At 40.3% G+C, this 15,053-nt stretch overlaps 1 protein-coding gene across 2 annotated transcripts in view; it reads right to left on the minus strand.

Moving 5' to 3' along the window:
• Positions 1-15,053, minus strand: part of ZNF438 (zinc finger protein 438) — a 99,288-nt gene that overhangs the window by 5,624 nt on the left and 78,611 nt on the right. The window contains exons 1-2 of one of the 2 annotated variants that reach the window (XM_084618854.1): positions 2,842-2,982; positions 116-1,991 (exon numbers count right to left, since the gene is read on the minus strand). In XM_084618854.1, the coding sequence (XP_084474980.1) occupies positions 116-1,991; positions 2,842-2,848 (1,883 nt within the window). In that variant the 5' untranslated portion in view covers positions 2,849-2,982. Of the gene's footprint in view, positions 1-115; positions 1,992-2,841; positions 2,983-15,053 lie in introns of those variants that run through there. The other variant, XM_084618853.1, reaches the window with a different exon arrangement.

The following is a 15,053-nucleotide window of genomic DNA, read 5'->3' on the forward strand; positions in this document are numbered from 1 at the left end:
CTTGGAAGAAAAAGTTAATAAAAATAAAAAACTTTTATAGTAATATAAATCCATAAATAGCACTAAAACAATGAAATCATTTTCTTATTGACATTTCACTTGTATATACACTCACCTTTCTATTATTTCTTCCGCTCCTTTTATATTTATGTCTCTATTCTTTAAAGCATCTTGCAGCTGCTGTTCACTTGTGGAGGGCTCGGTGCTGATAACAACCCTGTGTACTTCCTTCAGATGGCCAAAGTATACTCTTGCATGGCCAAATACTTTGGCACAAAACTCACAACACACAAGTTTCTTGAGTCTACCTTCATTGTGATGAAGCTTCATGTGAGTGCTTAGGCTTCCTGAATGAACATATGCTTTATGGCAAATTCGACAACTATAAGGCCGTCTATTTGTGTGTGAGTTCATGTGGTCCTGAAGATGGTGTTTAAATTGAAAGTTGTGGTTACAGACATGGCACTTATGCCATGGCTTAGGTACAGTAGAAAATACATTTCTACACAGATCACTTTGCTTAGCAGAAGTGCCATCACTCTGCTTATAACTTAAATATTTATTTGGAAGTGGATCATTTAAGAAAATGTCTTGTTCTATGCAGTCAGGAGTATGAGTTTCTATTATAGCCACAGGAGAAGTCAGTGGAGCTAAAGCCTGCATAACAACTACAGGTTTTGGTCTGATACTACGGTATTTTGTCACTGACTCAGCCCTACAATCTTTTGATTCACGGGGATCAACTTTTATTCTCTCTTTACCCTCTCTAAATTTATTAATGATGCACTTTCTTCTTTTGGTCTGAAATGCCAATATATCATCTGGGGTTCTTCGTTTTCTGCCTCTTCTCTTAGAGGCTACACCATTCAATTTCTTTAGATTATCAACATCCAGTTTAGTGGCTGGACTGAAGGTATTTTCATAGGGGGCTTGTTTGGAGATTTGTGCAAAAGATATCGCTAGTAGTTTATCATAAACTCTGGTAGAAACATTAAAGGTTTTCACCAAAGGTGGTATTTTTTCACATTCAGGTCTTCGCCCAGGAGTAGATGCAGCCACAGTGTTAGAATTTTGTTTAGGTTTACAGAACATTGCATTTTTCATTCTTGAATATGGCAAGATAGGAATTTTTCCTTTTGGTGCGGAGTGATTCAATTGAACTTCATTGCCAAATATTGCCGGTGACAGGACAGTGACAGAATTTGCAGAATTCACTAGTTTTTCTTTAAGTTTCTCAGACAGTATGACTGAGCCTTTTGTGGCTTCAGTAGTTGATTTCATGGAATGTAGATTTATTTTCACAGGATTTCTTGCATTCATTGGCTTGGACAAAGATTCCTTAATGACAGATGGTCCCGAAATACTATCTTCAGCAGTTTCTGTTTTGTTTAGTAAAGGAGATACAGATTCTATACAGTTGTTTTCACTGAGTAAAGTAGCAACTGTAATTTCAGTAGAACCATGATCAATTAAAATAACTTGTTCAGATGAATCTGTAGTAGAATGAGCTTCAGGAAGGTCTCCAGTTGAAGTAGTCATTGCTGGTGTCTGTGATGAAATTTGTGCCTTGGTAGGAATCTTGTTATGTGCACTTGAAGAAGAGGTTTGAATTGTTTTTTTGTCAATCAACAATTTATTTTTTACAGATTGATACCTAGGAATAGGTAGTTTGAGGTTTTCAGGAGGGGACACATTTGATCGTTGGATTCGTTGTGCTGCCAGTGAAGGGGTAATATGTGGCAAAGCTACAAGAGAAAAAGTTCCCTCACGACCAGCAACTTGCATTAGAGTATAGTTTTGTGTTGGCATTATAAGTGATTTAGAGCTTGCAGATGAAATAGGATTTGTTTGTTCAGGAAGAACAGGTGGAAGACAAGACACCCCTGATGTTATAACTTTGGGTACCATCTTTGGTGCAATTGTCCTAAACTGACTTTTATTCTGAAAACCATTTCCACTTCTTATTATCCCAGAAGAGGATTTCCGTTTATCTGAAATAATGAAATAAAACACACAAACATGTAATATAATGTATAACAACTTTTTTGTTTAAATTACTTTATCAAAAAGGAACTTGTTTAGGAGCGATTCCATTGCACAAAAACTTACTATGTTGAGCATGCCTTTCTACCTGTCATGCTATCTTGCAATTCCTTTTTAACACTTGTGGGTTTTTTAGATCTAGACAGAAGCTCATCTGATATTTCAAAAATTAATGCTACAAAATATGTAAACGTACCTTGGGATAAAATGTACTGCCAGCAAAACCTTATAATCACTCTTATTTCTGCCTGTGGAAATGATATGCACTTTGGCTGCATAGCACCAGAGTTCCATTTAAAGCTATGGTTGTAGTTCTATTCCCTTGTGGGACTCTTTTTTTAAAAGCTTTCCTCAGACTTTTATAATGTTTTTACATGTTTTTACAATTAAATCACAGACATTTTAAAAGTGAGTCAACTCCTTTTTTAAAGTATTAACGGGGGAACAAAGAAAAACATGTTGATAAAGAATAAAGCTAATGAACAACAGAAGAAAGTTAAAATATACAAAAGGCAATGGACATGGATCAGCAGAGGCATAAGCCTACCTTTCAGGTAGAATGTGGAAAGACATTAAACATGTGTTACACTGCACCATTGCCATTTTCACATTACAGCCTCATTGCCTATCAATAAACAAACCCATTCTCTGACACCTCAAATTAGCACAGCCTGAGGTTATTGCAGAAAAACTCGTCTCACTTTCTAGGAAGGAGATGAACCAATGTTGCTCTAGATTTCCTGCTTGCTGATTTCAATCACTTTGGTTTAAATCAATCCATCCTGTAACTTGAGATACCTCTCATCCAGAACACTAGATGCTCAGGTTCCAGAAATACAATCTGGTCAGGTCCATCACCTGTACGGTCCTAGGCCTTCAAGTAATATTGGGAAAAGAGCAAGGTGTGGTATTAGGAAAATTCAGTCTTAAACAGAGGGCTGTCAAACAGACAATGTAAAAAATAAAGGAATATTGAAGGCTACAAGACACACCAAAAATTTTCACAGTGAATTACCATGAAGTTGTTTAGTAGAGAAGTTTCTGTAATACGTACAGCATTACAACTGTACAAAGACTGAGTGTACCTTTCTTCTAATACTGCCAACTCTAACACTTTTATCCTTATATAGCATATACCAATTCATATTACAAGTTACATACATTATTTTTAAAAATACATTTTAATCTCACCCTAAAGGCCGTAATACAGAGGGGTTTTCACTAGAACCCACTGCTCTGCCAGAGTCCCTGGGCACAGAATCAAAGTAAAAAAACCTATTCTTAGCTCTTAATACACAAGCTCTCAACTGTTAATATTATTGGTAGTATTCAGGCTTTTTGCTTCTTACACACAATTGTTGTTTTTATGTGGGTCTTGAGAAGTACAACATGACTGTGTGGATTAATGTAATCATTAGCCCAGGCACATAATTCTGAGCTGTAGGCTAGATTCTGAATTTGAAAGTTCAAAATGCCTATATTATTTAATGACAGGAGATTAAAGGACGACTATATTTTTCTTTTAGGGGACAGAATCTGCTCTTATTTACTATGTTACTTTCACCATGTATGGATGTCAAAGAGTTTCTACACAACAGGCAGGTTTTTAGTTTATTACAGTATTCCACAGGAGGTCGTTTCCATTCTCCTTTCAATTTTGGCTTTCTCTGTGGTCTCCGTCTTATTATCCCAAAGTCCCATTCAACAAAGTGAACATTCTGAGATGGATGACAGTAGCTTTTTGTTTGAAGTGATGCTATAGCCTTTTTGATCCCAGGTTATTAGAGAGACAAGGTGGGCAAGGTGATATCTTTTATTGGACCAACTTCTGTTGGTGAAAGAGACAAGTTTTGAGCTTACACAGAACCCTACCAAATAAGTACTTTCTCTCTGACTAAAGAAGATGACATATCAGGGTCAATAATCCCAGTAACTCCTTGTGACAGACTGACAATATCCTGAACAAACCTTATTTAATTAAGTTAAACTTTACTAAATTAAGTTTAGCATCTTTGGAGCTCACTGTATTACAAATGCAAATATTTATGAACTATTGTGGGATTGCATGGAAGCTCTTTAGATTAAGGGGGTTTCTCTAGGAGGAGGGGATATATGCTAATATAATTCCTCTTTTTATCAACCCTTTGAAGACTCCCCCTGGGGAGAGAGAGAGACCCAGTGCACACTAATTATCTGCTTCTGGGAACTCCAGGTCAGAGATCTTTGATGTTTATAGTAGGGTGGACTAAACTTGTCATTTGAGTGTGCCTGTTCTGAGCTGAAGCTCTGATGAACTTATAACCACAAGGAAGCCCCTAAGGTGGGGTGCTGAAAGAATGTTCTGGCCAGAGCCCACGTGATAGCTGGGAATACTCTGGTAAGCTTATTAGGATGTGTGTACGTTTTTTAATATGTTTTCTCTGTAATGCTTTTTACCTTAAGAATAAAGTAGGCTTGCTTAGAAAACTCCAAGAGGTAACTTACAACTGTAGAAATCACTCTATTATCAGTCTCTGAAGGGAAAGCAAGCAGGTCCGTTTAGGCAGACTGCCTTTGTTGGGAAATACACAGTGAAGGCAGGGAATTGTGCAGCCTGGACACACCCTGGTCCGAAAGGAGTGAGATGTGGGTCTCCACCCAGAAAGGCAACGGCTGGAGATCTGGAAGCTGAGTTGGGTGCCCTTGCTGGATCACGGAGGGGAAATACAGGTGCAGTGGCCCTGAATACTCTAGGACCCAGGAGCCCAGAAATGTCAGGCACCACAAGAACTATTAATTTTGGGGTCTGAGGCACCTTTTTTGGAAACTGCTGCATTAGTGGGTATTTTTACATATTGTCCTTTTGTGAAACTCATGAATTTTCTTTATTGCAAACTTAGAAGACAGCAAAATGGTATTTATTGAAAGGAATTCTCTATACAATTCATCACTCTGAAGTGACAGTCTCATGAAGTTCTTAGCCAATCGAATAATAATTCATGAAATGGCCTTTAAAATAATGGATTTTTTAAATCAATTTTTCATATTATGCAGTATATTGTAACGTTAAGCAATGATTTAGCTGAGTTTGAGACAGAGTTTCTATACAAACACTTTTTTCAACTGGTCATAATTTTATCATAAATATTCCTTCCAAGCTGAACCATCCCATGTTTGGTCTCAGTATTGAGTGCTGACTTTTTTGCCAAGCTTACAATAGTCTAGTGAAGAAGTGTGGGTTGTAATTTCTTTGGTATTGTAATGGATCACACACTTCTATCGCCTCCCAGTGGGAATGCCTTTCAGTCCAGTTCCCCACCCAAGGATGGGTTTAGCTTCAGCTCAGATTTGCAATGTCTTTGCCCCTTTTGTTATCAGAGTGGGAGTGGGATTGGAACAACGCTTATGCCCCTCCTGCAGCAGGGCCAGTTGGTATGGGAGCCTGGGCCCTCTGATGCCAACAGACACTGATCGAAGACACTGCACCCTGGAGTTCCCTTGCAACCTTCCCTGGGTCACTTCCTATTATCTGTCCCTTCCCAGGGCTCCAAGTCCAAATCCCTTACCCAGGAGCCCTCAGGATGTGTCTGTCTTCCTCCCCAGCTTCCCCTTCAGAGCAGAGTTGCCCCCGTTTAAGCTTCCTCTCCAGGTCTGGAGGAGTAAGACTACCTGGGCCCAGTACTGTACCCCTTTGGGCCCAGTGTGGGATGTGCACAGATATGCAGAGGAGACTCAGCTTTATATTTCCCTCTCATCCAACAGCTAGTGTAATTAAGATTCTTATCTAATAATAGAGAGACTGGGGCATCAAATCCTGTCTCAGGTAGACACAGCAGCACATGGGACAGCAGGGGGAGCTAAGGGTAGCCTGTTAGAGAAGAGATGTGACCCACTGCCAGTGGAGCTGCTGCTTCTCTATGGCTTCCTGCCCCCCTTCCTCCCCAATCATGGGCCATTCTACCTCTTCCAGGTAAAAGGGGGAACGCTGGATGCTCGGTCTCCTCCCTTGGTTGCCTCCCCTTCTTCCTCCTTTTCCATTAGTGCTGGTGGTGGCGGCAACAGGAAGATGGAATGGCAAGGGGCTGGCCAGGAAGATATACAGGTGACACCCGTGGGAACTGTTCATAGGCAGTACTGTGGGTGGAGTTTGTGTGAATACCACCACTGATTATTTTTTGTAATTTAACCAAGGAGTACCTGAAACTTGCTATGTTACGTATGGCAGAAAGCTGCAAGAGGTCAAACACTGTTTAGTGATAAATGTTAATTTTTAATGGCAATAACTGTATTATGGGAGTATTACATAAGAGGTAGTATTATATAAGAGTAGGTATATGTAGATTGACAGGTAATGCAAAGAGTATAGCTCTCAATGTGCCAGGTGTGACAGTTTTTTTTAATTGCATTTAGTGATAAAGAAAGCATAGCAAGCACTGTGGCCACACAGAGAGGTTCCGAATGAGGGAGAAGTTCTGTGGAGAAAATAATACGTGATTGTGTAAAGGCTGTATCATAATGGATATGCAGTAGGGAGCTGAATTAAATTGTATAAGCAGCCTTAATTCTAGCAATTTCTAACTTTCATGTGCTTGACTTTGCAATCTAAATAACATTTTTAACTTTTAAATATATTTGTATTAATAGTTGTGCCTGAAGGTCCTAATCAGGATTGGGGCCTCATTGTACTAAGCACTATAGAAACACAAGAAAATACAGTCCTTGCATTGAATTGCTTATAGCTTTAAAAAAATGCCACATAACACACATAGATTCAATACATAACAGAAAATGGATTCAAAACTGTGTGACAGTATGCATGTTGGAGGAAACTATATCAGGTAAAAAGAAAAGGAGGACTCGTGGCACCTTAGAGACTAACAAATTTATTTGAGCATAAGCTTTTGTGAGCTACAGCTCGCTTCATCGGATGCATGTAGCTCACGAAAGCTTATGCTCAAATAAAGTTGTTAGTCTCTAAGGTGCCACAAGTCCTCCTTTTCTTTTTGCGGACACAGCCTAACACGGCTGCTACTCTGAAACCTGTCATTATATCAGGTAAGGTGCTACAGGGAGTCAGTATTGGAAACCATCATGTTGACTATTCTCATGAAGGAATTAGAGGTAGGATTAAAATCAATACAGAATACACTTGATCCACACCAAAAGCAGAGGCACAGCAAACACACAGGAGGACAGAGTAAAGTGCTAAAGTGATCTGGAGAGATTAGCACAATGGATACATGAGATTAAATAAGATTTAATGCTTATAAACATAATATCCATCTACTTGGAAAAAAGATGCAAACCGATACTAATTGGAAGCGAAGTCGTATAGATAGCAGGAAAAACAGAAGTAAGAAATTGCAAGGAATTGTCCTTGAAAAAATAAATCAACATTATATTTTATTCATATGAACTAAACAGACATATCTTGTATAAAATTAGGGAGGTGATAATGCTTCTATGGGTAGCTCTGTTACAAATTACCAATATCTAAAATACTGGGTGCTATTCTGGTCCTCAGAGTTTAAGGAGGATATTGAAAAGCTACAGAAAATACAGAGGAAAAACAAATATATAAGAGCTAGATATTATTATTATGTACATGTACAAAGATTAGAAGATAACATACAAGGAAAGAAATCAATTTATACAATATTTAAAAACCCAATGGGGACATGATTGCTGTATATAGACACACTAAAGGAAATAAGATGTGAAAAAAGAGATTATTCACAAAAAGGTAGTACAAGGAGGAAAGGTCTAAAATTAAAAAATAAACTTTTAGACTATCAATTGGCATGTTTTTTGTGAAGTTGGAGAAACTAGGCATTGGGACAGTTTTCTCAGGGTTCAATCATAAGCTCTCTTCCATATCCACACAGAAGAGGAAGGGGATTTAGGACTGCCCTTGCTCTTCTGTATGGGCTATACAGGAGGAGGAGAAAAGAGATCACCACTGTCACTGGGCTGCTTAGGTTCCAGCTCATGCAAATGGCATTTCCCCCATGAAACAAGGAGGAAGCACCAGACTGTAATTCTCAGAGTAAATCTGATCCATGACGTGTTACCTCTTACTACATTCGTAATAGAACAATCCTGTCCTGTACCTACCTAGCTACTAGGTAGGACATGAGCGATAATAATGTAGGTCAACAGCCAGGATCTGCATGACTCAAGGTGGTCTTTTCTGGCCCTACTATCTATGAATTTTACAGAAGAATATGAGTTTTTGATGTCTGCATGAAATCAAGAAGGCAAAAATACCTCTAAACCACCATAGTCTTAGAAGACATTACAGACTGAGAATAATCAACCCTTATTTCCTTGGTAACTGTTGTCCACTTCAATTAATTCTTTGGAAAATAGTGAACAACAAAAAAAATCCCATCTCACAGTAACTACCTAACTGAGTGTATGACTGGACCAATAACAGACAAACATGAAACAAGAGAACGATATTCTTGCTTCACATGAAAATTCAGACTTTAGATCAATAGGGCTTCATATAATTATTCTATTAAATGTGTCATGATATTCCCAGTTTTTTGTTGACTTCAAAAGAACTAATCATTTCTAAAGGGGAATACAAATGGTTGAAATATAGAAGAAAACTGTTATAACTGAGAGTCAATATTACATGTGTGTCAACACTAGCCAACTATTACATTTTACCAAATCTCCATACCCACTGTGAATACTGTCTTTCCAGCATAAGTTTCTTGTGTTTGATGACACAGCATAGTTTGTTGGACACAATGTTTCTCTTCAGGATTAGCATGCAAAAAACCACCAACTGCAAAAGTTCTTCAGTCACTTATAAACAGGTCCCACGACAAGAAATTCACCAAGGGAAGGTCATCCCTGACTAATCTAATCGCCTTTTATGATGAGATTACTGGTTCTGTGGATGAAGGGAAAGCAGTGGATGTATTGTTTCTTGACTTTAGCAAAGCTTTTGACACGGTCTCCCATAGTATTCTTGTCAGCAAGTTAAGGAAGTATGGGCTGGATGAATGCACTATAAGGTGGGTAGAAAGCTGGCTAAATTGTCGGGCTCAACGGGTAGTGATCAATGGCTCCATGTCTAGTTGGCAGCCGGTATCAAGTGGAGTGCCCCAAGGGTCGGTCCTGGGGCCGGTTTTATTCAATATCTTCATAAATGATCTGGAGGATGGTGTGGATTGCACTCTCAGCAAATTTGCGGATGATACTAAACTGGGAGGAGTGGTAGATACGCTGGAGGGGAGGGATAGGATACAGAAGGACCTAGACCAATTGGAAGATTGGGCCAAAAGGAATCTGATGGGGTTCAATAAGGATAAGTGCAGGGTCCTGCACTTAGGACGGAAGAACCCAATGCACAGCTACAGACTAGGGACCGAATGGCTAGGCAGCAGTTCTGCAGAAAAGGACCTAGGGGTGACAGTGGACGAGAAGCTGGATATGAGTCAGCAGTGTGCCCTTGTTGCCAAGAAGGCCAATGGCATTTTGGGATGTATAAGTAGGGGCATAGCGAGCAGATCGAGGGACGTGATCGTTCCCCTCTATTCGACATTGGTGAGGCCTCATCTGGAGTACTGTGTCCAGTTTTGGGCCCCACACTTCAAGAAGGATGTGGATAAATTGGAGAGAGTCCAGCGAAGGGCAACAAAAATGATTAGGGGACTGGAACACACGAGTTATGAGGAGAGGCTGAGGGAGCTGGGATTGTTTAGCCTGCAGAAGAGAAGAATGAGGGGGGATTTGATAGCTGCTTTCAACTACCTGAAAGGGGGTTCCAAAGAGGATGGCTCTAGACTGTTCTCAATGGTAGCAGATGACAGAACGAGGAGTAATGGTCTCAAGTTGCAGTGGGGGAGGTTTAGATTGGATATTAGGAAAAACTTTTTCACTAAGAGGGTGGTGAAACACTGGAATGCGTTACCTAGGGAGGTGGTAGAATCTCCTTCCTTAGAGGTTTTTAAGGTCAGGCTTGACAAAGCCCTGGCTGGGATGATTTAACTGGGAATTGGTCCTGCTTTGAGCAGGGGGTTGGACTAGATGACCTTCTGGGGTCCCTTCCAACCCTGATATTCTATGATTCTATGATTCTATGAAATACATTAAAGAGACAATATACAGCTTTATCTTCCAGTTAATGCATTAAAAAAGATACAGCTTCCTCCTCTTTGTCATTCTACCTCCACTCAAATAGCACTTTAAAAATTTATATATTAAATGCTAAAGACAAGGTGATAGTTTAATAAGTGACTAACGCTGGTTAATGTGATAGACAGGATGATTTAGTTTCAGTGTTATGGCATGCAGTCAACAATACCAAAACAAAAAAAAGCTCAAAGAAAATTGAAGTTCCAACAGCTCTTAAATACAGAGGGCTTGAAGGCAGTGCTGATTTACACTTCACACAAGCCCACTGACATCAGTGGGACTGCACAAGCTAAGTAAATTTAGCACAGAACATCTTGAAAACTGATTCTGATGCACACTATTATAGGTGAGGCTGATAGCAGTACCTATTAAGGTTGCCCAACAATGACCATTATAAAACCCTGTTTCCATACTTTAATTGTTTGGACGGAAGTTTTTCATGCTAGCTGTTTGACTCATACCGAATTTTTTTGGACATTTTCAGTTGAAATGGTTCAACTTTTTTCAAGAATGAGACTACAGGGAAAATATGTTGTTTTGTCCATGTAAAAACTCCTGGCAACCTTGTCTTTTAAAAAGCTGTATAAGACCCCATGTTCTGCAGCAGAGACTTGAAATTTGCAGTGAGGATGAGAGGCTGTTTGTACATGCTCAGTAGACTTCTTAGATTTTCAGTAGCTAAATTTCCTGGAGAATCCATCTGCACTGGGCATTCTTCAGCAAATGGCTAAGCATGACTTACCCTGCAATTGCACCTGCATGCTGTGAACCATGCCAGGTCCAGGCAACTGACCAGACAGCAAGGAGACTCTCTCTCTCTCCTGTGCAGAGATCCAAATGCAGATGGGACAAGAGCCAGACCTGCAGGAAGAGTCCACTGGGACAGGGAGCTAGGGGAGGGGAGGGTTGGGCAGAAATCATGACTGGAAGCTGGTTAGGATGGTGAGAGGGAAAATGAAACAAGTAGTTTGGGTGGACAAAGACTGCTATGGGAAGCCATTGTGGGGACTGGGACTGGCTGAGCAAAGAGATTACGAGCCAGGTATGGGGCTGGGATTGAAAAAAAGTTGGGTGGACAGAAAAAAAGAAGGGAGACCGATCTGATCGGGACTCAGGGTGAATAACTGGAATTAGCTAGGCAAGAAGGGTCGAGGAGCCAGGGGTGGAGACACTAAGATTTGACAAAGAGACTAAGACATAGATTGGGATTAGGAGCCAGTGGGGCAACTGGATGCCAGTGAGTGGGCGAGAGACAGATCGGGTGATGAGTCATGATGTGGGAGAGGCAACTGGGATTGACTGGGCAAGGAGACTGGGGACAAAGATCTGGGGAAAAACTAGGAATGCCTTAGCTAGGAGACTAAGACTGGACGTAAAGAGAGGTGAGACTAAGACTGACATGAAACACTTAAAGAGTGGAGATTGGGACTGGGTAGGCAAGGAGATGGACTAGGACAAGGTGTGGGAAAGAAACATGACTGGGACAAGGAGAGGTTACAGGGGACGAGGCAGAAGAATTTGTGCCCACCAGAGCAAACTCCCTTCTAAATCTTGAGTCTCACCATTCTTCTTCTGACAACAAACATCTGTGAAACCCAGTGGCTGATGACCCATGTTGATGACAACAGGATGCCATATAATCGAATTTCTGGTTGCTTTTTAAAAAACTTAGTTTTTTGTGTGTGTAATTTCCTATGTTAAAACAACATTATTAAGGTTGCATTTCAAGCATTTAAAAGCTGGGAAATGCCAGAATTAAGGTGGCCTGTCCAAACTTAATTCAATCCCCTTGTGCATTATGATAGTCTATAATTACATGATCTTATTCTATTTATTTCATAGACCCCTAACTGTAGGATCCTTGCTTCATTTGATGGTAAATCTGTTGTGAATGAGCCAGGGAATTGCACAAGAAAAGGTAGTCTCAACCCGTGGTTCTGCCAGAATTCCTATGTGATTCTGGACAAAGTCACTTAAACCAGACTTTTCACAGGTTGTCATTAATTGTGCATTCTTCATTTTCTGGGTGCCTGACTTGAGAACCTGGGGTCTGATTTGAAGTGCTGAGCACTCTCAACTGCAACTGAGCTCAATGGGAGCTGTGCTTTGCATATATGAAGTGTTATACAGTGCTAAGTACTCTGAAAAATCAGATTCTAGGTATCTCAAATTGGGCACCCAAAATTAGTGGATATTTTTGACAGTAAAAAGATTTGAAAGTTGGAGAAAATGTCTTACAGGAGACTTAAAGAGCTTAATCTGTTTAGTTTATCAGAAAGAAGACTGAGAGAATACTTGATTACAATGCAGAAGTATCTTCAAGGGGAGAAAATACCAGGTACTAAAGGACCCTTCATTCTAGCACAAGAACCAACAGCTGGAAGATGAAGGAAGTCAAATTCAAATGAGAAATCAGTGGTAGATTCTGCTTCTCTTGATGTGTTTAAATCAAGACTGGATGCCTTTTTTGGATGATATGCTTTATACATATAAATTATGTTTTAGCAAAACACAGATGTTACTGGGTTTTATACAGAGATAACTAGATAAAATGAAATGGCATGTGATATACGGGCTAGAGTAGGGTACAAAATATGTAGGAATGACAGAGTAGGTCCTGGTGATGGGGGAGTGGCACTGTATGTGAAAGAAAGCATAGAGTCAAACATAGTAAAAATCTTAAACGAATCAAATTGTACCATAGAATCTCTATGGAGAGAAATTCCATGATTGAATAATAAGACTAGAGCAGTAGGAATATACAACTGACAACTAGACCAGGATAGTGATGGTGATTTTAAAATGCTCAGAGAGATCAGAGAGGCTAGAAAACTCAATAATAATGGAGGATTTAAACTATGCCCATATTGACTGAGTACATGTCACATCAGGATGGGATGCAGAGATAAACTTTCTAGACACCATTTGTGATAAATTAAGGGGGAGGAGAGGTAGCTCCCTTTTATGGACACCCAGCCAGACAGTTAACTATAAAATCCCTGTTAGTAGCTGTTCTCTACTTGCTTTACCTGTAAAGGGTTAAAAAGTCCATAGGTAAAAGGAAGGGAGTGGGTACCTGACCAAAAAATCCAATGGGAAGGCTAGAACTTTTTGAACTTGGGAAAAAACTTTCCCTTTGTCTGTGTTGTTCTCCTGGAGAGCAGGGACAGGGCTGGAGCTATGCTGTAAAAGCTTGTGCCAGGTATGAAAATCATCAGATCATATCTAGAACTACTCATTTAAAATCCCAGATATGTAAGTAGATCAGGAAATGTCTAGGAAGATGCAATTAGGTTTATCTCTTTTATTTCTTTATGCCTTGGGGACTTCTCTGTGCTAATCCCAGGCGTTTTTGTTTTGGTTGTAACCTTTAAGATGAACCTCAAGAAGCTATCTTGATGCTTAATCCCTGTAATTGTTTTAAAAACCTAGCAAAAAGCCTAAATTCCAAATGTATTTCCTTTCTTTTTGTATTAAATAAAATTTACCTTTTTTTTCAGAATAGGGTTGGATTTTTATGTCCTAAGAGGTCTGTGCACATGTTCTTTAAGTAGCTGGTGGCAACAGCTGATTTCCTTTGTTCTCTCTCTCTCTCTCTGTGTGTGTGTGTGTGTGAGAGAGTGCGAGTGCGCGCGCGCTTGAGGGTACCCCACAGGAAGAAATTCCCAAGTGCGCCTTCCTTGGTTCTAAAAGAGTTTTTTTAAAATTGGGTGGTGGCGGCAACTATCCATCCAAGGTTAGAGAAAAGCTGTAACCTTGGGAGTTTAATACAAGCCTGGAGTGGCCAGTATTAATTTTTAGAATCCTGTGGGCCTCCACCTTCTGCACTCAAAGTGCCAGAGTGGGGAATCAGCCTTGACACCATTAATGACTGCTTTTTGGAGCAGATAGTCCTGGGAACCCACAAGGAGAGGGGCAATTTTTGATTTAGTCCTAAATCAGCATTTCAGCTGGAGCACAGGATCTGGTCCAAGAGGTGAATATACCTGAACTGCTTGGCAATACTAACCATAATACAATTAAATTTAACATCCTTGTGGGGGTGCAGGGGAAATACCAAAGAAGCTCACCACAATAGCATTTAAATTCAGAAAGGAAGACTACACAGAAATGAGAAAGTTGTTGCCAAAGGATATTGTGAAAGTCAAAGCCATAACAACGTTCCGAAATAAATTTGTTAGTCTCTAAGGTGCCACAAGGACACCTTGTTGTTTTTGTTGGAAGACAAGATACTAGTCTAGATGGACAATTAGTCTGACCCTGAATGGCTGTTCTTATGTTCTTAGATAATCTAATGGTCCCTTCTCACCTTGAACTCTAGAAAACCTTAATCTCTGGGCCTCAGCTCCCCTTCTCTAAATCGCTGCTAACACCACCTTCTCATCTTGTAGGTGTCAAGAATCAGGGCTTGCAGCAGCGCCAGTCCCTGGGGAAACCTAATGAGTGTAGCTAGTCTGTAATAGGCTGCCTGGTTGGCTATACCACCTAACTGGTGGAAAGAATCAGCAGTCCAGCTCTATTAAAATTTATCACATTGCCAGCAGCAATTCAGTGGCTGTGCAAAGCATTTGCTCACAGATGCATTTGCTCCTGTGCCTGCTTGTTCCCAGCCCTGCTCCTTGGCCCCAGCCTTGGCCTCGTCTTACCTCATTCCAGGTAACTCAGCTCTGCACCTTGGCTCTGACTTCTGGCCTCTGACCCCGACTCAGACTTCTGACTGTGACTCTGCATATGGCCTCTGTCCCTGGGCTCCTATTCCTGGCTACCAACTCCTGTCTAACCACTAGACACGACTGTCTACGTCCCAGTCTCTGACAATAGGAATGTTGTGTAAACAAATTCATTAATATTTGTGAAGCACTCATACTAAAGTGATGGAG

This window comes from Lepidochelys olivacea, assembly GCF_965140295.1.
Source record: "Lepidochelys olivacea isolate rLepOli2 genome assembly, chromosome: 2".
Lineage (NCBI taxonomy): Eukaryota > Metazoa > Chordata > Testudines > Cheloniidae > Lepidochelys > Lepidochelys olivacea.